The sequence below is a fragment of the Copadichromis virginalis genome, linkage group LG17, assembly GCF_057382275.1.
Source record: "Copadichromis virginalis isolate Kocher_CV1m ecotype Utaka linkage group LG17, C_Virginalis_male_GT1.1, whole genome shotgun sequence".
Lineage (NCBI taxonomy): Eukaryota > Metazoa > Chordata > Actinopteri > Cichliformes > Cichlidae > Copadichromis > Copadichromis virginalis.
Window position 1 is genome coordinate 40,630,685 of NC_140634.1, and position 20,885 is coordinate 40,651,569.

Genomic DNA, 20,885 nt, shown 5'->3' on the forward strand with positions numbered 1-20,885 from the left:
TCGATACCCTTCAATCCAGGCTTGTGTCGGACGGGTTTCTCTGAGTTTCTGATGACCTGGGCAGGTGCACGGGGCAGAGATCTTCTCTGAAACCATCCCAACTGTACTGTGGGGCTCCACATGCCCCAGGTACCACACTGAGATCTGGAAAAATACACATTTTACAGGTGATCGTTTTAATCCAGCGGTCCCCAGCCTTTTTTGCGCCATGAACCGGTTTATGTCCGACAGTCTTTTCATGGACCGGCCCTTAAGGTGTCGCGGATAAATACAACAAAATAAAACCAGTACCAAAAAAAAAGAAGATTCATTCATAACACCTGGGAAAAGACCCAGGAAAACTGAGTTAACAATAAAAACGATTTTTAAAAAAAAAAAACGATAAAAACTCTGAAAACCATAAATGTCACAGCCCGGTACCAGTACAACCTCCAACAACCTTGCTTCATGTTCTTTCAGGGTTTTGGAGAACACAGTCAACAAGTCATTGAGGAAACTAGTACCTCTTTCAACTGCCTATCCACCATGCATGGTCTGTTAGTCTTTGAAGTTTGCTTTGTGCATTTGTCAGACCTTGAGGCATGCAGTTAAATTCACAGAAGCCCAGGGGGCAGATGAAAGCAGCCTTGGGTTTATCTGCTTCCTCAATCTGATAATAAACAGACTTTAGGTCAAGAAAACCCCAAGCTGGCCCAAAAACCCAACCAAAGTGGCTTCCAGATTGGGAAGTGTGAACGCATCCTTTATCGTCTGAAAGTTGAGTTTCCTATAGCGTATGCACAACCGGATTACCACAATAGGTGAAGAGAAAGGAGACTGACTCTCTGATTACTTGAATATCAAGAAACTCTTGAACGTGCCTGCAGAGAGCTTCGATGTCCTGAGGCTGTATCGGACAAGCACGGTGTTGTTAACCTGTTGAGCCCCAACGCCCCCGGTACCGGGGCAGCAGGAGAACATCTGGTTTTACGAGCTGTGCCTCCAGGTCTGGTAGAAACATCAGAATCTCAGCTAAAAGCTCACAAAACAGTTTCCTTGAATTTCCGGGTCTTCAGGTGTGTGCTCACACACGAGGACCCACACCAGATTCAGATCATCATCACAACTGGGAGCTTAACCCTTAAAAACCCAGACCTATTTCTACTTTCATGAAAATTACGGGGGTTGTAAGTTATATCAAATGAATCATATATAACACATTTCTGAAGTTTTTTTTGTAATAGCTCCACCCACTGCCCAAGATCTGAAATGTCACATATGCGTCACATTGGGCATACAATTTGTTCCATATTTAGAAAGTAATTCTGTAAACACTTTCTTGCTTTTAAAAACAGAATTCTGTTCTGTGATGGGCCCCCCTGTGTGATTTCCAAAGGATCAGGCTTGTGGCAACTTCTGCCTGGAAGCTTCTTTCTTTCAGTGGCTTTTGGACACCAAGTAGCTTGCAGTCACAGCGGTAAATCAACCATGCGTTGACAACACCGAGCATGGTGGTTTGCCAGAACAGGTGGAGATACCACCTCCGTGACTTCATGTGGTACTTGTACCTTGCAATGCAGGCGTCAAGCAGGTCGATACCCCCCATGAATGTGTTGTACTCCACAATGTGTGGCCTTTTGACCTCAACAAATGCCTTGCCCGATTTGCTCAAGTGACGGACTGTATCTTGAGGCTCAGTTGCACAATAGGATGAGATGAGGGTAACAGATTTGTTGTCATACCACTTCACAATAACCATGCTCTCCTCCTTAGTCACCCTGGCATCAACAGATCCTCTGCCTCTCTGGGCAAGACTTTTTTCATCTTCAAGCTGACGACCTGCTAAGCGATTTCCACAAAGTGTTCCTACAAGGTAGATCTGTCGCTGAAGAAGTGTGAGCACAAGTGGGGCTGAGGAGAAGACGTTATCAGCAAATCTTTGTAGTTTTGCTCAGCTGGCAGAGTTTCACACAACTTCACCACAACATCTCCTCCAATCCCAACTAAAGGCTTCTTCCCAGTACCACCTTGATAAACAACAAAATCATGGAGCATACCACAGGATGAGCACTGGGCCCAGGTTTTCAATCCCCAGGGGTGGGGCTTTCCCTTCACATACTGCCTGATTGGGCCGTGTGTCCCTTGAAGGGTACCATTTGCTCATCAACAGAGTTGTACTCCTCTGGGACGAAACATTTCAAACCATGGACGGATCTTCCAGCACTTGTCTTCTGCATCTCTGTGTAATAAATCTGTATTGTCAGTGAAATGTAGAGATCCCAACAGGGTTTGAAATCGGTTGCGGGACATGTTATCTGCTACCATAGGACACCTGGTGTCATTTTCCCAGTATGCTCGATTTCCAGGCATTTGGCATAGACCCATCCTCAGAGACCAATGAGTATTTCTAGTTCTTTAACAGCGGTATTTACATTTCTCAGATGGTTGGAGTTTTGTACACTGTATAAATTTGTTTGTTCCATTAACAACAGCAGCATATCATCTGTGATGAAGTTTTTGAAGTTCTCCAGTGGAGTGTGGATCTCATCTGGAGGTTTGGCACAGGGTCCCTTGAATGTGATCTCAGGGGTTTTGAACGTTTTCTTTCTCCAGGAGAATTTTTGTCCTTTGATAGCTGCTTTGGGCTGCCCAGTGTCCAAATGGCTGTGGCTCTGTCTCTAAATCACTTGAATCACAACTGTCTGAATCACTGGATTCACTTGATTCATCACTCTCCACGTCTTTGTAGGGGATGTAATTAGGGTCTCCAGAATCTTTCACATCCCTCATACTCACTCTCCTCTGCAGTGATAAACTCTAGCGCATCTTGAACACTATATTTTTTCTTTTTATCCATTCTACCAAACAGTGAAAATGACAAAGAAAATGGGGGGTAACTGAAAAACGCCTCGACAAAGCTAAAGTAAAGTTCCATCACAAATTTAGGTAATTTAATAAATTAGTTATGCTTGAATTTAGTTAAATATGACTGAGAATTAACAACAAAGAATACGTTTACTTAAAATAACTGAATGAGCTAAACTGACTAAGCAAAGGATCAGTTTTTGTCTTTTTGTGACAAATATGTGACATCAGTTTTTTAAAGAAAATTTGGAGTTTAATGCCCGATGTGACATATTTGTCACAGCGATATTTAACAAACTGATTCTAGATCAAATTGTTTCAGAAATATTACCAAACTAGGTTACAAGTGACCTATGACATCTTATCTAAAGTTTAGAATTGCTGAATGAGTAAAAGCTTACCTTTGCAAAAAGAAAAGAAAGATTTTAAAATTAGCATAGTGGTCTCATTAGCTAACCAGGTGGACCAAGACTTTGAAAATGGTGTCTTGAACACCCAGAGTGCCTCACTTGTCACATGACTGAACTAGTTTGTGCAGTAGACGTCACTTAGGGACTTTATTAGTTAAAAGTCAAAGTTAAAACCATTATAAATAGTTTTTCTCTAAGTGTAAAGGGGCAGTGACACCAGTGTCACTGTGGGTCCTTAAGGGTTTTAAAGTTGTGACAGCTCGACCAGACAAGTGTGCAATAATAAACCAGCAGTTAACGAGGCAGAGGAGGACTGCTCAACAACAACTGATCATTCTGAAGACCACTGCCTGCTGGGATAACATGAGACGTTCTGCCCTGCAGCTTCGCAGTACTATAGTAACTGATGCTGGAGTGATTGGTATGGGCAATTAGCTTTGGCGTTTCAGGGTAAATATCATAGTCTGTTTGTACCTATCAGTAAGAGGCACTCTGAGGCAGCCCAAACATCAAGAACTATGAAAGTTAACCTCAACAGAGACCCAGAAACTCTTGGAAAAGTTGTCTGTGTCTGTCCATTCACTCACAGTGTGCCTTAATGTCCTGCTCTGACATGTGCTGTTCATAGAAAGGTTGGACGATAGCAGTCACATGTGAGCTAGTGCCAAATGGACACACTTATTGATCACTTCAAGTTTGCTCCTGGTACCAGTCAAGACTTTAGAGCATTCCAGTTGTAAAAAACAATCATTCATGCTTCCTAGATTCATACTTGTGTGTTTGCTGTTAATCTTTATGTGTGTGCGACATTGCACACATTGCACCAGAGACTGGACCTAGTTCACTGGTGTTGCTGGGATAGCTCTGGTTAGAAAACAAGAAATAAACACAAGTTAGTTGTTTTTTTTTTAAGGGTTTCATTGTAACTTAGCTTGACGCCACCAGTAGTTCATTGGTTCTTTAAGCAAATTCTGTAGACGGTAAATAAGTAACAATGTGGCTTCTCTTCTGGACATACAGGTCAGGGCAATGTTCCTCCATGTGGCTCCAGTCTCTGAAAGCAAGCAATAACTCATCGTTAGGAGCGTCCAGTTGCAGATAAGCACTAATAGAGCTTCAGGTTCAGGATTTCCTCAGGACTCCAGGAGGAGAGTCTCAGATTATTCCCACAGTAAATGAAATAAAAATGTGTTAATAACAATCAGTAGTCATACATGCAGGGTATGTAAACTGCGTGAGTCTGATTAGATCTTCCAACCTTAACATTAACATCAGCACCTGCAGCAGATCCATATTTCTGTTTGCCTTCTCCGTCTTGTGCCTTTCTCAACGTTTGTTTTGCTGGTTTTTGTTGTATTTTAGCATTTAAGCTTTTTTTGGCTGTGACTAAATTCCAAATCAGACAAAACTGGACAAAGAACAACCCCATTAAAAATCCTGTGGTGAGATGCTAGAAATCCTTTGGCTGTTATTAACCCGGGGTCTGTAATTATGCAGATTGCCATAGATTTCTTTCTGGGTGCCTAGAAGTGAGATCCAGGGGTTGTTCTCAGCACGACAGGCGGATGAGGGAATGGTTGTGCATTACTGAACTTGCCACATTCATCATGTTGACTGATGGCACAGGGAGTCAGTCCCCAGGTCCCGGTGGTTAATGTAGTGGGTAATTAACTGTCATTTGCCTAGTAATAGGCTGATGATCAATGGTTTGTTAGGAAACAAATTCTAATCCAGCAGCTGATGAATGCCTGCTGAGGCTGGAGCAACTGATGTGATAAGAGGGATAGAAGAGATTGGGGTTTGGGGAAGGAAGTGGAGAGCAAGACTGCTATCAGGATTTCAGATGGCTGCTTGAAGCTCTGCTGCTATCAGCAGCTGCTGTCCAAGCTGGATTAATCCAATTGTTCTCCTGTGCTGGAAAACTCAGACGAATGAATGATAGACGGGTCAACTGATGTCTCTTTATTTATTTAACTGTGCCTGCAGGTCAACAGAGAAGCCGTCACTAGAGCCGCTGTGTCACTCGACCGTTTTGGGCTATGTGGTGTGGGACAGTATGGTGAAGTCATGGAAGCTGAATAAATGAGCAAAAACGTGTTTTATCAAGAAAAAGAAACATTTGGCCTCTTTAAAGATACATTATTATTCTCAGGTATGAAGCATATGTGATGCCTGGTGTTCTCTTAAAGCACAAGCAACACTGTTCTAGACATGTCCAACCGCTGTACCACCGACAGTCTGGACAAGATGCAGATGACAAATCTGTGTGTAAAATAAGCAACACGTCACCAATTTTCTATTCAGTTCTCACCAGATGTCAGTAATAACCCATCCGATCCACACATGCAAAGAAATCCAACCATATATGTCCATAATTAAGTTAAAAGTAATAATGACACAGGGAAAAGTATTGAACACATGAAGAAAGGCAGATGCATAAAGGCATGTAGAGTCATGACAGTATCAGTGATTAGAAAGCAGTCCTGCCACTTAGTGCAAATTAAGATCAGCTGATGGCCTATAAAATGTGTCACACAAGAAACACCTCATGGTGAGCTCTCGTAAGACTGTCACAAACTTGTGGTTGCCAAATATACTGTGGCATTGGTCGCACAATAATCTACTGTCGTTCCAGCGAGCACAAGATTTCAGACAGAGTCAGAAAAATGGTCAGAAGAGTTGCCTAAGAGCCGAGGAGCACCTGCAGCTATGGTTGTTTCAAACAAACAATAGGTTCTGCATGTACCCTCACCGTGCAAGACTCCGGTGCTGAAACGTCATCGAACCTTCGGGACTTTGTGTGGAAGAATGGGCCAAAATCACTCGAACACTCTGTGCGACCAGTTTCACCATACAGGAGGCGTCGTGAAGCTCTCATCACGGCTTCTGCCTGAAGTCTTAAATAGATTCCAGTAAACGTGTTCAATCACTTTTACCCGTCATTGTTATACATCATTTATGGACATCAATGGTTTGGGTTCTTTGTATTCGTTGTTATTGACATGTGAGGAGAATTTTATGTGAATAGCACCTCAGTACTTATTTTACTGCTGTATTTGTTACCAGTGACAGTCTGGTACCATCAGGCCCGGGGTCTTGTACAACTGGTCTAGCAGTGAAAGACTGATGGCAGGTAAACTTCATCCATCCTCCTTCCTCACTGGGTGAGCCGAGGTCTACTGTGCACTACTTGTTTGAACAGCCTTTGGCAGCCAACAGTACAACAAAGACTGAACCCTGCTTAGACTCGGCTTTTTAAGAGACTCCAGGAAATGTTCAAACTGGTAATATGTTCCCATTAGTATAGGTTGGTAGAAGGTTTAGTCTTTTAAGGAGATGGTTGAAGTCATACAGAAAGGTAGGCGATGACGTTTGCATATCATTTTTGAAACATTTAAGTTTAAATTAATTTTTTTGAGTAGAAAATCAATTAATGCATCATTTCAAAATTAACCATTTTCATTCAGACTAATACTCTGTTAGCTAGAGGCAACACTTATAAAACACTGAGCTGCCGATTAAAGTGCAGCAAACGTTAAAGATTTTAACAAATCTTTGATAAGACAAAAATATTTTAGTTTAATAGCTGAATATTACTGTTTTGTTTTTTTGGTGGGGGGTGGGGGGGTCTCCTCGAAACTGATTAATTTGATTTTTTCCCCATTTAGAAAAAAATAATGTTAAATTTATTAAATTTACATTTAATTATTTTCATTTGTTGTGATAACACCGTCTACAAACTTTAATGAGTTGTTGCACTCGGCTGATTGAAAAGTCAATGAAAAGCTAATTTATAGTGTATAGTTAATTCATCGTTTATAATATGCGGTTTACCAGGTAAAACACATGGAGAGATTCCCAAAGAGTGCAACTTTTTATATGAATCCTTTTTTTTTATTGAAATTTGAGTGATTATAGTTAAAGTTTTGTTCAAAACACACATCTTGGACAAGAACCAATCATATTTGGGTGTGTATGTGCAGCAGTCAGTTAATGTTTGTGCAAACATCACGAGGGAATTTAAAGGCTTTGTTTTAGCATACGATCTTGCACAGTTTGCAATCACTTCTGCATTACGTGAGATAAAATGATACTAATGTCAAGGTTTTGTGCTCTCGTGTTACATTTTAATTCAATCAATCTCAGAGGAAAGTCGTCGGCTTATTTACCGATTTAACCATCCCTCATATCAAACCACCTGAGGACTTTCAGCTAAAGTTTTCTAAAGCAAAGTCCTCAGGTGGTGGTTCTGTTCCACTGCACAGGCTGCCATACATTTTCAGGAGGTGAGAAGAGAGCATGGACAGACCCAGAAAATGGCAAAACTGAATACCATTTAGATTCAAACAGAGTCCTGAATGATTTATTTTGAAGGGCAATCATTTATTATCCAAATACTGATCAGCTGCTGAATGACAAAGACCTCACATGTGCCCGTGTACAGTGTGAGGAAGCTACAGTGTAACTTAAGGTTCAAACAGTTGTTGTATAAAGCTGCTGTCCACAAACACTCAGTGTCTCTGCAAGTGGACAAATCAGCAAAAGCTTCCACAGAATCCAGTTTTCTGCAAATCAGAAGAGATGCCACCAAATTTTCATTTCTCCGATGGAAAGGCAAAATTCCTTTAATTAAGGCAACACTAATCCATCAAATAGGTCCTATTTGTTTTTCACCCAATTGCTGTGTAACAAGAGAGATGCTTCACTGTCTGAAGGTATGTTGACAACGGCCCTTAGTTCTGTAGATATTCATATGAGCACAATCTATCTGCTTCTTTGCCTCTGGGAAACATCCTTTCTGAAGGTTAATAAACAACCCTGCATATCCCACGAGTTCATTCATCAGATGGTGATCTCTTACAGACTGAGTGGCATGCTGTTTTATCATTTTAACAATGGAGGCTAAAAGTGCCTCCAGAACTCTGCCTAATAGGTTATTTTGTAATATGATTTTGTTATCAGATATGTGTTTGCTCTTGCTAGCCTGGTCTTGGTCACTGTGTAGTAGCGAATACTCACATTAATGTCCCTGGAGCAGGGAACACAATAATAAGGTCCTCCCTGGGCAACAGAGCTGGCCACGTCCCATCTATTTCGATGGCACAAGCTGTGGCCCTGCTATTTTTCACTGTGGCGTATTTTTGTGACTGAGGCCAAGTATGTCTCAGTGGAAAAATCCTCTCTGACGCCTGTCACTCTCGTTCTCGTTCACCAAAAGCAACAGAAGTATTTGCATCTCCATAATTCTCTTTAGTGAATTTCCCAGAATAATAAAATACATGCGTGAGATACAGATGGAGTCAAACTTGTTCAACGGTGAAAGTAAATCCTGAGCTCGAAGCAGAAATTTCAGTTGACTGTTTCCGAACACGTTCACCAACGAGCCGACCGCTTCAGCTGCACCTGTAGACCTGGTTTAACATCTATGGTCATCTCATCCAGATCAGAGGTGAAACGTCTTCAAGCAACTTAAAGAAGTCTAGACGCTTTTCTTTCCAAGCTCCTTAGACTACGATGAGCTGGATGACTGAGAACCTTCACAGATATTCTAACATCTATGAGACGACTAAAAACTCGTTTTAAAAAGTATAACGATGTGGAAATAAAGGGAAGACAAATAATTAGGCCTCATTTATAAACAGGGTGTAAGAACAAATCTGAGCATGAACTGTACATACAAATATTTTATGTACAAGTTTGTGATTTGTCGCCATTGAATCGAATAGAATAAGACAGCAGGAATAAATAACAAACAGGAGAAATAAACAAAACAACAGGAAGGCCCATGTTGGAGTGCAGGTGGGAAAGATCTTGGAAGTAGTGCAGATGATTTGGTCTGAGTGTGTGAGCGGCCCGAGCGATGAGGTTACTCAGACCGTGGCTCAGATGGGTGGATGTTTGTTACTAATCCGAATGGCCCAGAGGAGGAAGCTGTGAGTCTGGAGGTGGAGCCGATTCACCTGAGGCGCCGTTCGGAGGGCAGCGAGTCAAACAGGGGATGGGTGCGATGCAAGGGGTCAACTGTGATGCCGCTGGTTTTCCTGAGGCAGAAGAGGCTTACAATATCCTCCAGGGCTGGCAGAGGGCAGCCAATTACTTTTTGGGTGGTGTTAATTACCTTCTGCACAGCTTTCCTGTTCTCAGCAGTTGTCCCTGCGTAACAAACACCCAAGCAGTAAGAGTGGACGCTCTCCACGAGGAGCGGTACGAGGCCAGCAGCAGCTCCTGTTCTAGTTATTCTTCGTCAGGACACGGAGGAGGTCCATGATGAGTTCATTTGTTTCAAGAACGTTCAACATCAGGTTATTTTCGGAGGACCAGCGGGTCAATTCTCTACCGCTGCCTGTACGATGTGTCATCTCTGTCAGAGATGAGCCCAACCACGATGGCTCCAGCAACCTACTTGACGATGACGTTGGCTGAGTGGATTGGTGTGCAGTCATGTGTAAACAGGGGCTACAGTGGGGGGATGAGGACACAGCCCTGCGTCGGGGGGGGAGCCTGACTGAGGCCAGCTGGGGGATCTGAAGGTGGTCCAGTTTTGTGGTCAGGATGTTGAGGATCATGGAGTTGAATGATGAGCTGCAGTCCACGAAGAGCGTCCTCGTGCAGCTCCTCCTGTTCTCCAGATGGTTCAGCACTGAACACATGTAGAGCTGCCTCGGGTCACAGTAAAATCTGAATACTACCTACTATTAGTGGTGGTATAAGAAGTTGTGTTTCCCACTGTAACACTTTACAAAACACAAACATAAGGTGATGCATGTGTCCTCCAAACACACTTCACAAGCATCTCGATTCAGTCACTTAAATTGTATTTGTATCGTACCACATTTCAACATTAGTCACCTGAAGGCGCTCTATATCAGAATCCTCTTTATTTGGCCACGTTTGTGCACACTAATGAAGGATTGGACTGCAGGTCAGCTGCTCCTTTTTCTGTACGTGGACTCCTCATCGCTCTGGATCAGACCGATGGCGTTGTTGTCGTCTACGAACAGAAGTTTCGCAGATGGCTCTCCTGAGGTGCAATCGTTAGTGTAGAGGGAGAAGAGCAGTGGGGAGAGAGCAGACCTCTGGGGTGTGCGATGTAACGCTCCTCAGCCTCACCTGCTGCTGCCTGTCCGTCAGGAAGCTCGTGATACAGTCACAGGTGGAGGCGGGCACTGTAAGCTGGGTGAGCTTCAGATGGAGATGTCTGGGATTACTTCGTTGAAGGCTGAGCTGAAGTTCACAAACAGTATCCTGGTTGAGGTGATGCAGGATGTAATGCAATCCCATACTGAGTGCATCCTCAGCCAACCTGTTTGCCCAGTAGGCAAACTGCAGGAGGCCCAGCAGGTGCTCTGTGATGTAATTTCCATTCTTCCAATGAACTTTGTGACCACAGACTTAAGGGTGACAGGCCTGTAGTACTGTAATCCTGTGAAGGTGGAGCATTTGAAGCAGGAAGGAACTTCCCACAGCTCCAGAGATCTGTTAAAGATCCGGTTGAAGATGAGGGGGGTTGGTTGACACAGGCTCACAGGCATTAGCGTAACCGGTCCTGGACGCTTTCGGGTCTTTGTCTCTGGAAGAGCAGACACACATCTTCCTCACAGGAAGCGGGTCAGAGGGGCAGGGGAAGGAGGACTCCAATTAGTCTTTTCTGTGGGTGTGGGGTTAGGGTGAGTAGATGGGAGGTATGAGTGGTTGTCTTTCAAGTTTGCAGTAGAAGGTGTTGAGGTCATCAGCCAGTCTGAAATTCTCATCAGGGGGTACTGACTTCTGTAGAGGGTGATGAGCTGTAGGCCTCTCCAAACTGATGCAGGTCGTTGGATCACTGTAGCTGTTAGTTACGCTGATACTGTAAGACTAAGACCCTACAATCATAGAGCCAATGAACAGAACCCCGTTTGTGAGAAACATGCTCTCTTTCTAGTCCCTGTCAGTATTTCAGCTGCAGCATTTTGGATCAACAGAAGACTTTCAAGGAGTTTTTAGGACATCCTGATATATCACTATTCAGCAAAGCGAGTCGGTATAACACTTTAGCCTAGAAGTAATAAATGCATGAACTAGTTTTTCAGCATCGCTCTGAGACAGAATATTTTTATACAAACTGGAGTCTATTAGATAGATATGATACAAACCACTGCAGTGCAGTACCTGTAATACCTACAGCATGTTCTAATCGCTCTAATAGGATATTATGGTCGACAGTATCGAACGCTGCACTGAGGTCTAGCAGGACAAGCACAGAGATGAGTCCACTGTCAGAGGCCATAAGAAGATCATTTGTAACCTTCACTAAAGCTGTTTCTGTGCTGTGATGAGCTCTGAAACCTGACTGAAACTCTTCAAATAAACCTCTGCAGATGATCTGTTAGCTGTTTGACAACTACTCTTTCAAGGATGTTTGATATAAAGGAAGGTTGGAGATTGGCCTATAATTAGCTAAGACTGCTGGGTCTAGAGATGCTTTTTGAGTAAAGGTTTTATTATTGCTCCCAGGCATTTGATATGTAGCCTATTAATAGAGAGACTGTCATATTTAATGGCAGGACTTCTTTGGGCAGTTTTGTAGGAATGGGGTCTAAAAGACGCGTTGATGGTTTGGAGGAAATAATTACTGAAGTTAACTCAGAAAGATCGATCTGAGAAAGAGTCTAAATAAATGTCAGTGCTATTGAAAGTAATAATGTGTCGGTGAGACGGTTAATTTTTTTCTGTAATGATGACAAGTTTATTTGTGAAGAAGTTCATAAAGTCATTACTACTTGCTTGGCTCAACAGCACTCTCACACTACAATTATCCTTGAATTAATGCACAAAGTATGAAAAATAAAAGCAGGCACGAATTAGAAAACAGTTTTGAGGCCAATTGCTAAGTTAGATATATAAGGAGTTTTCCACTGATTCCTTAATTTGATAACTTACACACATATTTTTGTTTGCATCTGTTCATTTGTGCCTCAGGTTGTTTGGTGTAACGGGGAATTGTGCAGCCTGCAGCAAGCTAATCCCAGCCTTCGAGATGGTTATGAGGGCCAAGGAAAATGTCTACCACCTGGACTGCTTCGCATGCCAGCTCTGCAATCAGAGGTGAGTGGACCAAACTTCTGCTCTTTTCTCATATCTGTACTCATACAAATAGCTGGTCAGGATAGCAAGGCACTGTACACTGTTACAATGTACTGCAGTTCAGTACAAGATGCACAAAAAGGAACAATAGCAACACATCATGATGCTCAAGATTTGTTAAAAACAGGGCCATAGTTAGCAGAGATTGGTTTAATTGAATTGCTATAGTTTTTTTAAACTCATTTAAAAAAACAAGAACTGAACAGTTTTCAGTATTTTCTAATTCGCCTCGTTTTCTCTTTTGTGGGATGGCAGAGGCCACAGGAAACACGCTCACAGTTTTATCTACTCAGATCAGAAGATGACTGAGTGGTGATGCAGTTGGTCCAAAAAGCCTTGGAATTTGTTGAACAGTCATACACAGACTCATGAGACATGCATATGAGTATTGAACGTTCAGGGGAGCCCATGAGGTTTCATTTCGCAGAACTTCATTACGATTATGGAAACAGTGGAGGGTTTCTGAAGACACTTTCTGGAGGCAATGGCAAAAACAGGATGTTGCCATAAGTATGTGAAGTGTATCGTATCTGTTTCCAAGGTCCTTATGATTCACTTGTTGCTTTTCCACAAATAGCTTTGTTGTAGCCACATGCACACACAAACCAGACATACTAAGCATCCTAAAGGAAAAGAAGTTAGTTATACACAGTTTGCACTGAGTAATTGTTCTGCCACGTCAGTCTTCAGCCTCTCCTATTCAGGGCTCTAGAGTGCGACCAGTTCGCACACACATTCACACACTGGTGATGAAGCTACATTGTAGCCACAGCCGTCCTGGGGCGCACTGACAGAGGCGAGGCTGCCAGACACTGGCGCCACCGGGCCCTCTGACCAAACCAACTTCATTCTAAGCCAAAGACTAGAAAATATGGTGAAGCATATCTGCCCTTTGGCCTCAGCTGCACGTGCCGAGGTGGGTCTCCCTGCAGGATTGCTTTTCCCTTCATCGGGAGCAGCGCTGGGCTGTTTAAATCACGGACAAACAGTATCCCACATTCTTGACAACATTTTTCTTGTTAAACAAAAGGGGGGCCTAGCAAAAGAAGTTTGGGAACCGCTGTATTAAGTTATGCAGGCTTGTTTGCACAACAAGACTAAATAATTATATAAACCTTTCTGAATCTAAATAGTGTACTTTGGTAGAATTAAAAAATAAGTGTAGTGCAGGTCTATGGTGATTTTTAGTGCTACTATCATCGAGTTTTGATTCTGGTTCTGTATCGGTTAAGTCATAAGCAGTCCTGATTTTGAACTGTTGTAGTCCTGTTTTAATTCTGGATCAGTTCTGGGTCTGGTCTGGTTGAATTGGGGTTTAGTCCCACCATGCATACTACGCCCCGGGTGTATAAAATGTCTGGCTCCGCCTCTGGAGTCAACAGTGTCCATGAACACGACGTAACGTTCGATGATGTGTCATTTCAAAAGCATCAGTTGTAGGAGACGTGCTTACAGAGTGCTTTGTAGTGAATCAGAAGAGTCGACTCCCACTGAACGAGAGCTGCTCCTCACTTAATTTCCTTTGGCTGCTCAGCTCTCACACAGTGGCTCAGCTATGCTCCAATCCCTCCATATTGTGGCCAATCACATGCGAGGATATAGGATAATATCATCATGTGGGTGATGGACGCGACAGTCAAGTGGAGCGAGCGTCTGTCCTCTCAGTGAGTGAGACAGCGGTGAGGAGGGCTGTGCGAGAGCAAGAACACATAAATATGCCTGAAACACAGAAACGAAGCAGCACCTGGCTGCAGTTTAAAGACTTTTTTGTCTCGACTTGGTCTCGGTTTAGGCGGTCTTGACTACAAGTCTAGTGGCAGACATGAGGCAACTGAGACTCCAACCAGAGGCTGTATGGCAATGAACATACAGCATCTGGAAGACAAAAATATGAAAATGTTCAGATAGACAAATCAACTGTCTCCCTGTGGTGTGTGTATGTGTCTTTGTCATGAAAAGTAATTTATAACCAGCGTGGGAAGCCGCAGTAATGCCCCCCAGGAGCCAGAGGCAGAAAGAGAAAGATCCAGGCCATGCGCAGCCCCCAAGAGTACTGAAGACCTGAAGCCACACATCTCGGCAACAACTGCACGTCCATCCAGTTGGCTGAGAGTCCCTTAGAGCCAGAGGCAACCGCCAGCCAACCCTGGCCTCCCCAGGGTGAGTCCAGTCACCCTGGTGTGAGTTGAGAACAGGGCCCCAGGACTCCAGGTGCCCAAGAACCCTCCCCAACACAGAAGAGGCCCAAGCCACCACCCCCAACGTCAACAGCCACATCAGAACATCCAGCCACGTGCCCTGGAACCAACAAACATCCCAGGGAGGGCAGCAGCATCCAATAGGGAATGATGGGGAGGGGCAACCCCACCCTCCATGGCCGTAGAACCACCAGTGTAATTAAAAAGAAGAGGCAGGTCACCATGCAGTACAGCCAGCAAAGCCATGTGTATTGCCCTACCCAATGCAGCCTAAAACCTCCCCCACAACAAAGGGTAAGTCTGGAGTGTGCAGATGACTCCCAGTCTTGGGGCTCAAAGGGCCTGGAGCCCGTAAAGCACAGACCAGACATCTCGTGGGCCTGCTCCCCCCACACTGGAGAAATCTGAACACAGCTTAATCTTCCTCAAGCAAAAGTACAAGCCGCTCGTACAATCGATCACAACGTGACTCTTCAGGGAGTGGTCTCCGGGTCGTAACACTTCCAAGCTCAAATACACAGAGCAGCCATCAATAACAGCACTCAAGACAGAGGTGTGGCAAAACAGGTGGGCTGAACCAAACACGAGAGCCACATGACCACCGCTGCCTGTAGCCTTTTGTTAGCTAATGTCCGCTCTCTCAAAAACAAGATGGAGCGAAGAACCAGGGAAAGATTCCAACATGAAACCAGTGTTGTCCTGTCATTTTTACAAAAACCTGGACTGCTGCAAGTGTGCCAGACTCAGCCATCTATCTACAGACCCACTCCACTCACTGTGGAGACGACACACTTGCCTTGAGCGCAAATAAAGGTGAAGGTGTATCAGTTTATGTTAAGGAGAGATGGTGTGTGGATATTCAGGTGGTGGAGATTGTTGAGCAAACATCAAAATGCTGATGGTGAAGTGCAGACCTTTTTATTTACTGAGGGACTTCAGTGCTGTGTCTGTACTTCCTGTTTACATCCTGCAGTAGCCTGACATTATCACCAAACATGAGACTGCTCACCCACATGTTTGTTGTTTTAACAACTACAACTTCTTGACTGTGCTTTCAAAGTCCCGTCAGCGTTCTGTAGCAACATGAGAAGGCTGTGCCCCAAACCCAGCTATAGTTCCTCTGATACAGGCAGTTCCTCTAACAGCCCCTCCAGTAAATAAAATATTAAAGTTTGGAGTGAAGACACTGATTTGGTGCTTTAGGACGGCTTCAATGCCACAAACTCGGGTGTGTTTAAGATTGCTGCCTTAAAAAAAGAGCAGTTCTGATTTACAGGAATATGAAACGGTGGTTAATAGCTACATCAGCACATGCACTGACAATATTTTCCCAGGCAAACGCTGTAAAATATTTCCAAATCAGAAAAAGCACCTCAGCAACTTTAACATCAGTGGAGATGAATAAACTCATTGTGGTATGAGTGGGACCATTCATGGTGGGGACGCTCTCTAGCACGTTTCTAAAGTGGCAAAATCGACTGCCTTCCCATAAATACAGGACACTACCCCGGCACACTACATTTCATTTTTAATGCAGTTGAGTGTTATTTTTGTTTTTACACTTATTTAAATTTTGCTGATTTTTAGGTTTGTCTTTTAATGGTCTGGGGTCTGTGGGGAGGGGGATGACAGCAGGGAGGACCAAATGTCTGCATCCTGGTCCCAACTCTGGATACTTAACATGCTTTAGAAATGAGAGCTGCTCCACCTAAAGTGGGATTGATCTGAGACCAGGTTTTCTGCAGAAAGTTTCCTGATCATTTACTTTCTGGACATCATTCAGACATCAGCAGACCCGGGCAGGTCAGCCCTTCTCTCCCACATTAAAATACATTTAAGCCAGCGTACATATCTCCTCTTTATATATTAGGGCAGTTCATAAACTGTCAAATAAAAGTAGTGTGTCTCATGTATGTTGTAGACTGAAAGCACCATTTAGATGCCTCTTCTCATGTTGTGTGTAGAATAAAGGACCCAAATTCAAATTTCAGAGGCAGACTTGATAAAACAAGAGTCGACCCGTTTATTTGGCTGATGGAAACATAACAGAAAAAATAACAAAAGTAACAGAAGCACAGAAACACACGGGGAACAGTTTGATGCATGAAAACACAACGAGACACAACGAGGCTAATCAAGAGAAGAGGAAACAGGTGGGCAACACAGCTAAAATAATTAAGAGAAAAAAGGTCATTAAAACTAAAAACTACCAAAATAAAACAAAGAAAAAGACAGTGCCAACCACAATGACAAAGCAAAAAATATTCTACCCGTCTACAGGTAGGCTGTTATTTTAGCATCAACAATTTTCAACAGTGTGTTACTGTAGAGACTACCTTACATATAAAGCTCCTGCCTGCCTGTTGTTGTGATTTCTGTCGTCTAAAAGTCTATAAGTCAACAATGCTGAGGTCAGCACTAACTGGTAACACGTTTTAAAGTCTGGTCTTAGCTGGTCTCTGAAGCATAAACCTGGATTAACTGGGTGACCTTTTGTTTTTTCAGCTTGAGATCTGTTCTGACATCTTACTGAAGTTTCTCTGAACAGTTTCTTTGCATTGTCAGCATGGAGATGTGTTACTGTTCTGTGTCTGGCACGCTCATCTGATGCACTGTTCACTTATATCAATTTTATCGCCTCCATCAAACATGAAAGTCCCCTTGACCCATGGACCCTTCAATAAAGCAATTTTATAAATGACCCAGAAATGTCTCAGTGGTGCACCAGAACATGTGAAATCTGGTAAATAAACGAGCTGACACCGAGATCATTCGAGGTTATGAAGTCTAATTATTCCCCAGTCCTGCAGACTGGTTAGTTAGAGGCTATGCTGAAGTTTTAAAGCTGAATTCCTACACCCAGGTTTGGATGTACCGCTACTCATGCACAGTCATTCAGGCATGTCTTCATGCCATTAGTAGGTCTGTGAGTACACCCAGCCCACTGTATCCCACAGATTAAAGACAGAAAACTCAAAGTCAGTCATTACTCTGATTTCATACACATCTCACTGCAGGACTCTAATGGCCACTGCCATGTTTAACTGTTAAAGGGCCATGCTTATGTGATGGGGCTGTTAGTGCAGAGCAAAGATGTAGAGACTGGATTAGAGAACTTATTTAATATTAACCTTATTCCCACCAAACCCACACGCACAGCTCACTAGCTGCAACCACCAATATGGCTCTCTGCCCCTTTAGCACACCTTTCTCTGGCCTTAAATACTTCTAATTGCTGATGGGAGTCAGCTGTGCAAAAAGGCAGGAGAGCCAGCAGGACACACCCACACGGGCAGTTTCAGGAGGAGGTCTTGCTGGGTGGTAACAGTCATCACCATTATTAAACTGACAGCCGCACTTTCCATGAAAAAAGGATCTGCAGCTGAACCCACTTCAGGCATAACATGTTTGTCACAAGGAAAAGTAATTTCTTTAAAATGACATCAAGCTGAGGGACTAAAGGGGACTAGATGCAGTACGAGGTCTATCAGTGAAAACAAAGGATCCCCACAGTGGATCTGATCATTCAGCAATAGTGCTGTCCTAGAGCTAACAAGACACGTAGCTGGTTCTGAGGAGAGAAAAGATGTTGGCAACACTGGGTGTAAAGAATAGGGAAGGAGATATGAGGCTTCATCCAGCAAGCAGTTACCCACAGATCAGCCCTGGGGGACAGCTAATCAATGGGGCTGTTGTCAAGTCTCATCATCTCTCCTGTGCTGGCCCAGTTTCTCCAATAAGTCAAGGCCACAGCTCAGAGAGGCTCGGGAAGGTTACAGTTAGCAAGGCGCAAAGGAGTGCAGGCCTGATGACAGTCTGGGAGAAGGCCAGTGCTGATAAAGGTGGAGGCTCCACTCTGATGTGGTGGAAGGGAAAAAACAGACAGCATAGCTAAGCAGAGACACCGGCTAACAGACAATAAGAGGTCTCTGTCACTTTGTGCCTGTGCTGGTAACTGGGCATGTGCAGCCAGTGTGTAAAACAATTCAATGTTTAATATGTCGTTGCTGGCAGAAGAGGAAAAGCCTGAAACGACCGTAAAAATGAAATAGTTGCAAGTGTAACAGGTAACGAAAGGTAACAGTTTGACAGGCATAAAATATTTTGTTTTTTAATTAGAGCTTGTAGGATTTGAAGGTACAATCACTTGAGTAATCAGCACTGCTCTCCTACCTGGTGTCTTGAACGAGACATGGGTAACCACTTCACTGCGGCTATCAGGCCCATCTCTCCATCTTTAGTCTTCTGTCTTCAAGCCCCTGAGGTCTCAACAGCAACATCTGGCATCGTAGCTATTACCTCTCACTGGTCGTTGCCCAGTTGTAGTTGTTTCTTTTGATCCACACCAGCTGCTGCAGCCTTAGTGACTTGACTGCTTCCTGGAAAACCCGCCCTCCCATTTATAACTGAAATCACCCCAAACGGCCGCAGCAGATGGCCCCGCCCCCCTGCACCATTCAGGAGGAGTTCTTCCTTCCCACTGTCGCCAAAGTGCTGCTCATAGGGGGTCATATGACTGTTGGGTTTCTCTGTATGTATTATTGCAGGGTCTACCTTACAGTTGTTGTGATTTGGTGCTGTATGAATAAAACTGAATTGAATTCCAGAATTATTCCAAAATATTTTGTTCTCAAAATCAATATTATTCATTTTACCATCGTGTGTTCATTTGGCTTGAAGGGTGATCAGGGTGAATTTAAAAATGCAGTTTTGGATGGGGAGTGGGGGTCGTTGTTGTTGTTGTTGTTGTTGTTGTTGTTTGTGCTCGTACAGTGTGTTTGAATCACTGTAACTAAAGTTACCATTGAGGTGGATGTAAGAAATTATGCTCTGAACCTGCAATGTAGCCCTGAATAACTCCTGCATACAGGTGGGTCATGTCAGGTACCCGAGCTCCACTCACTGTGTGGAGGTCCCAGCAATGAACTCAGCAGTCTTAACACTAAAGGAAGTCAGAGGCTCACTGCCCCCCCCCCCCCCCCCCCCACTCCCCACATCCCAGCTCCACTCCCCCCTGGTAAAGACGGCACTGCAGCTTGCTGACTTTGGTGAGCCTGCACACTGAGGGAGATAAGCAGCCCTCAGGACAATACAACAAAACGTACTGCTCTTACATGTTCATCATAACCTTCATTGCCCTCTCACAACATGTGGAGTTATTTTTGTGCCACTATTCTGAGCGCACGTAAAAACTATTTGCAGGTGCAAGTGTTGCATTCTGAGGAGAAATTTATTTTGAGTGAAGAAAAGCTGAATTTGAGTCAACAAAATTCATTCCTGCGTGCAGAAAATGTATTTCAGTGTTTGCTGTTATACACACACACTAGCAGCCCCTCTCGCTCAGTTTTTGCATTTGCGCTCGCTCGCCATGTGTTGTTTACACAGCAACATTCTCACATGAAAATATCTTAAAAGTTTATTTTGTGACCCAGACAGAGTAATATTTCAAACTCCGCCCCTCTGTGTTCCTCCGCCACTGCCTCGTTTGAGTTTTGGACGAAATGGATTCTGGGATATTGCATTTCGTCATTTCGAGCTGATTGGAGACCAGAACAGCCAATCAGATGTTTTTGCATCCAAGTCTGTGATTGGCTGGTTTTGTGGCACAAATATAACGGTGTAGAGAAAGAGTTGAGCGTGCACGGGCAGAAATGTTGAGAGTGCGAGCGACACATTGCGAGCGAGCGCAAATGCAAAAACTGAGCGAGAGGGGCTGCTGTTGTGTGTGTGTGTGTGTGTGTGTGTGTGTGTGTGTGTGTGTGTGTGTGTGTGTGTGTGTGTGTGTGTGTGTGTGTGTGTGTGTGTGTGGATAACAGCAAACACTGAAATACATTTTTTGCACGCAGCAATGAATTTTGTTCACTCAAATTCAGCTTTTCTTCACTCAAAATAAATTTCTCCTCCAAATACAACACTTGCACCTGCAAATAGTTTTTACGTGCGCTCAGAATAGTGGCACAAAAATAACGCCATAACAACAAGGCACAGGAAGGTGGGGCTGCCTGGGTCAGTGGGGTTTTGTTTCTCCTGCAAGGGTAAAGGAACCCTGGCCAGAAACACAGATAATCTAGTTAGGATACACTAAACACTCCATTAGTAAATATAAACATATGCATCTTGATGCATCCTCAGTCATTAAGTAAATCTCCTAAAAATCTCCTAGAAACGTTTCGTCATCATCAGGTGACGTCTTCAGTCTCCGCTGACTGCAGGTTTCCAATCTTACAAACAGTACATTTGCATAATGACTGAAACCAGCCACTGAAGGAACAATTCTCATGACCAAAACAACCTCTGGTGAAGCGGACGG

General features: G+C 43.7%; 1 protein-coding gene across 2 annotated transcripts in view; it reads left to right on the forward strand.

The window, feature by feature from the left end:
• Window positions 1-20,885, forward strand: part of lmo3 (LIM domain only 3) — a 61,349-nt gene that overhangs the window by 38,299 nt on the left and 2,165 nt on the right. For both annotated transcript variants that reach the window (XM_085435794.1, XM_085435793.1), the window contains exon 3: window positions 12,213-12,338. In XM_085435794.1, the coding sequence (XP_085291920.1) occupies window positions 12,213-12,338 (126 nt within the window). The remainder of the gene's footprint in view (window positions 1-12,212; window positions 12,339-20,885) is intronic.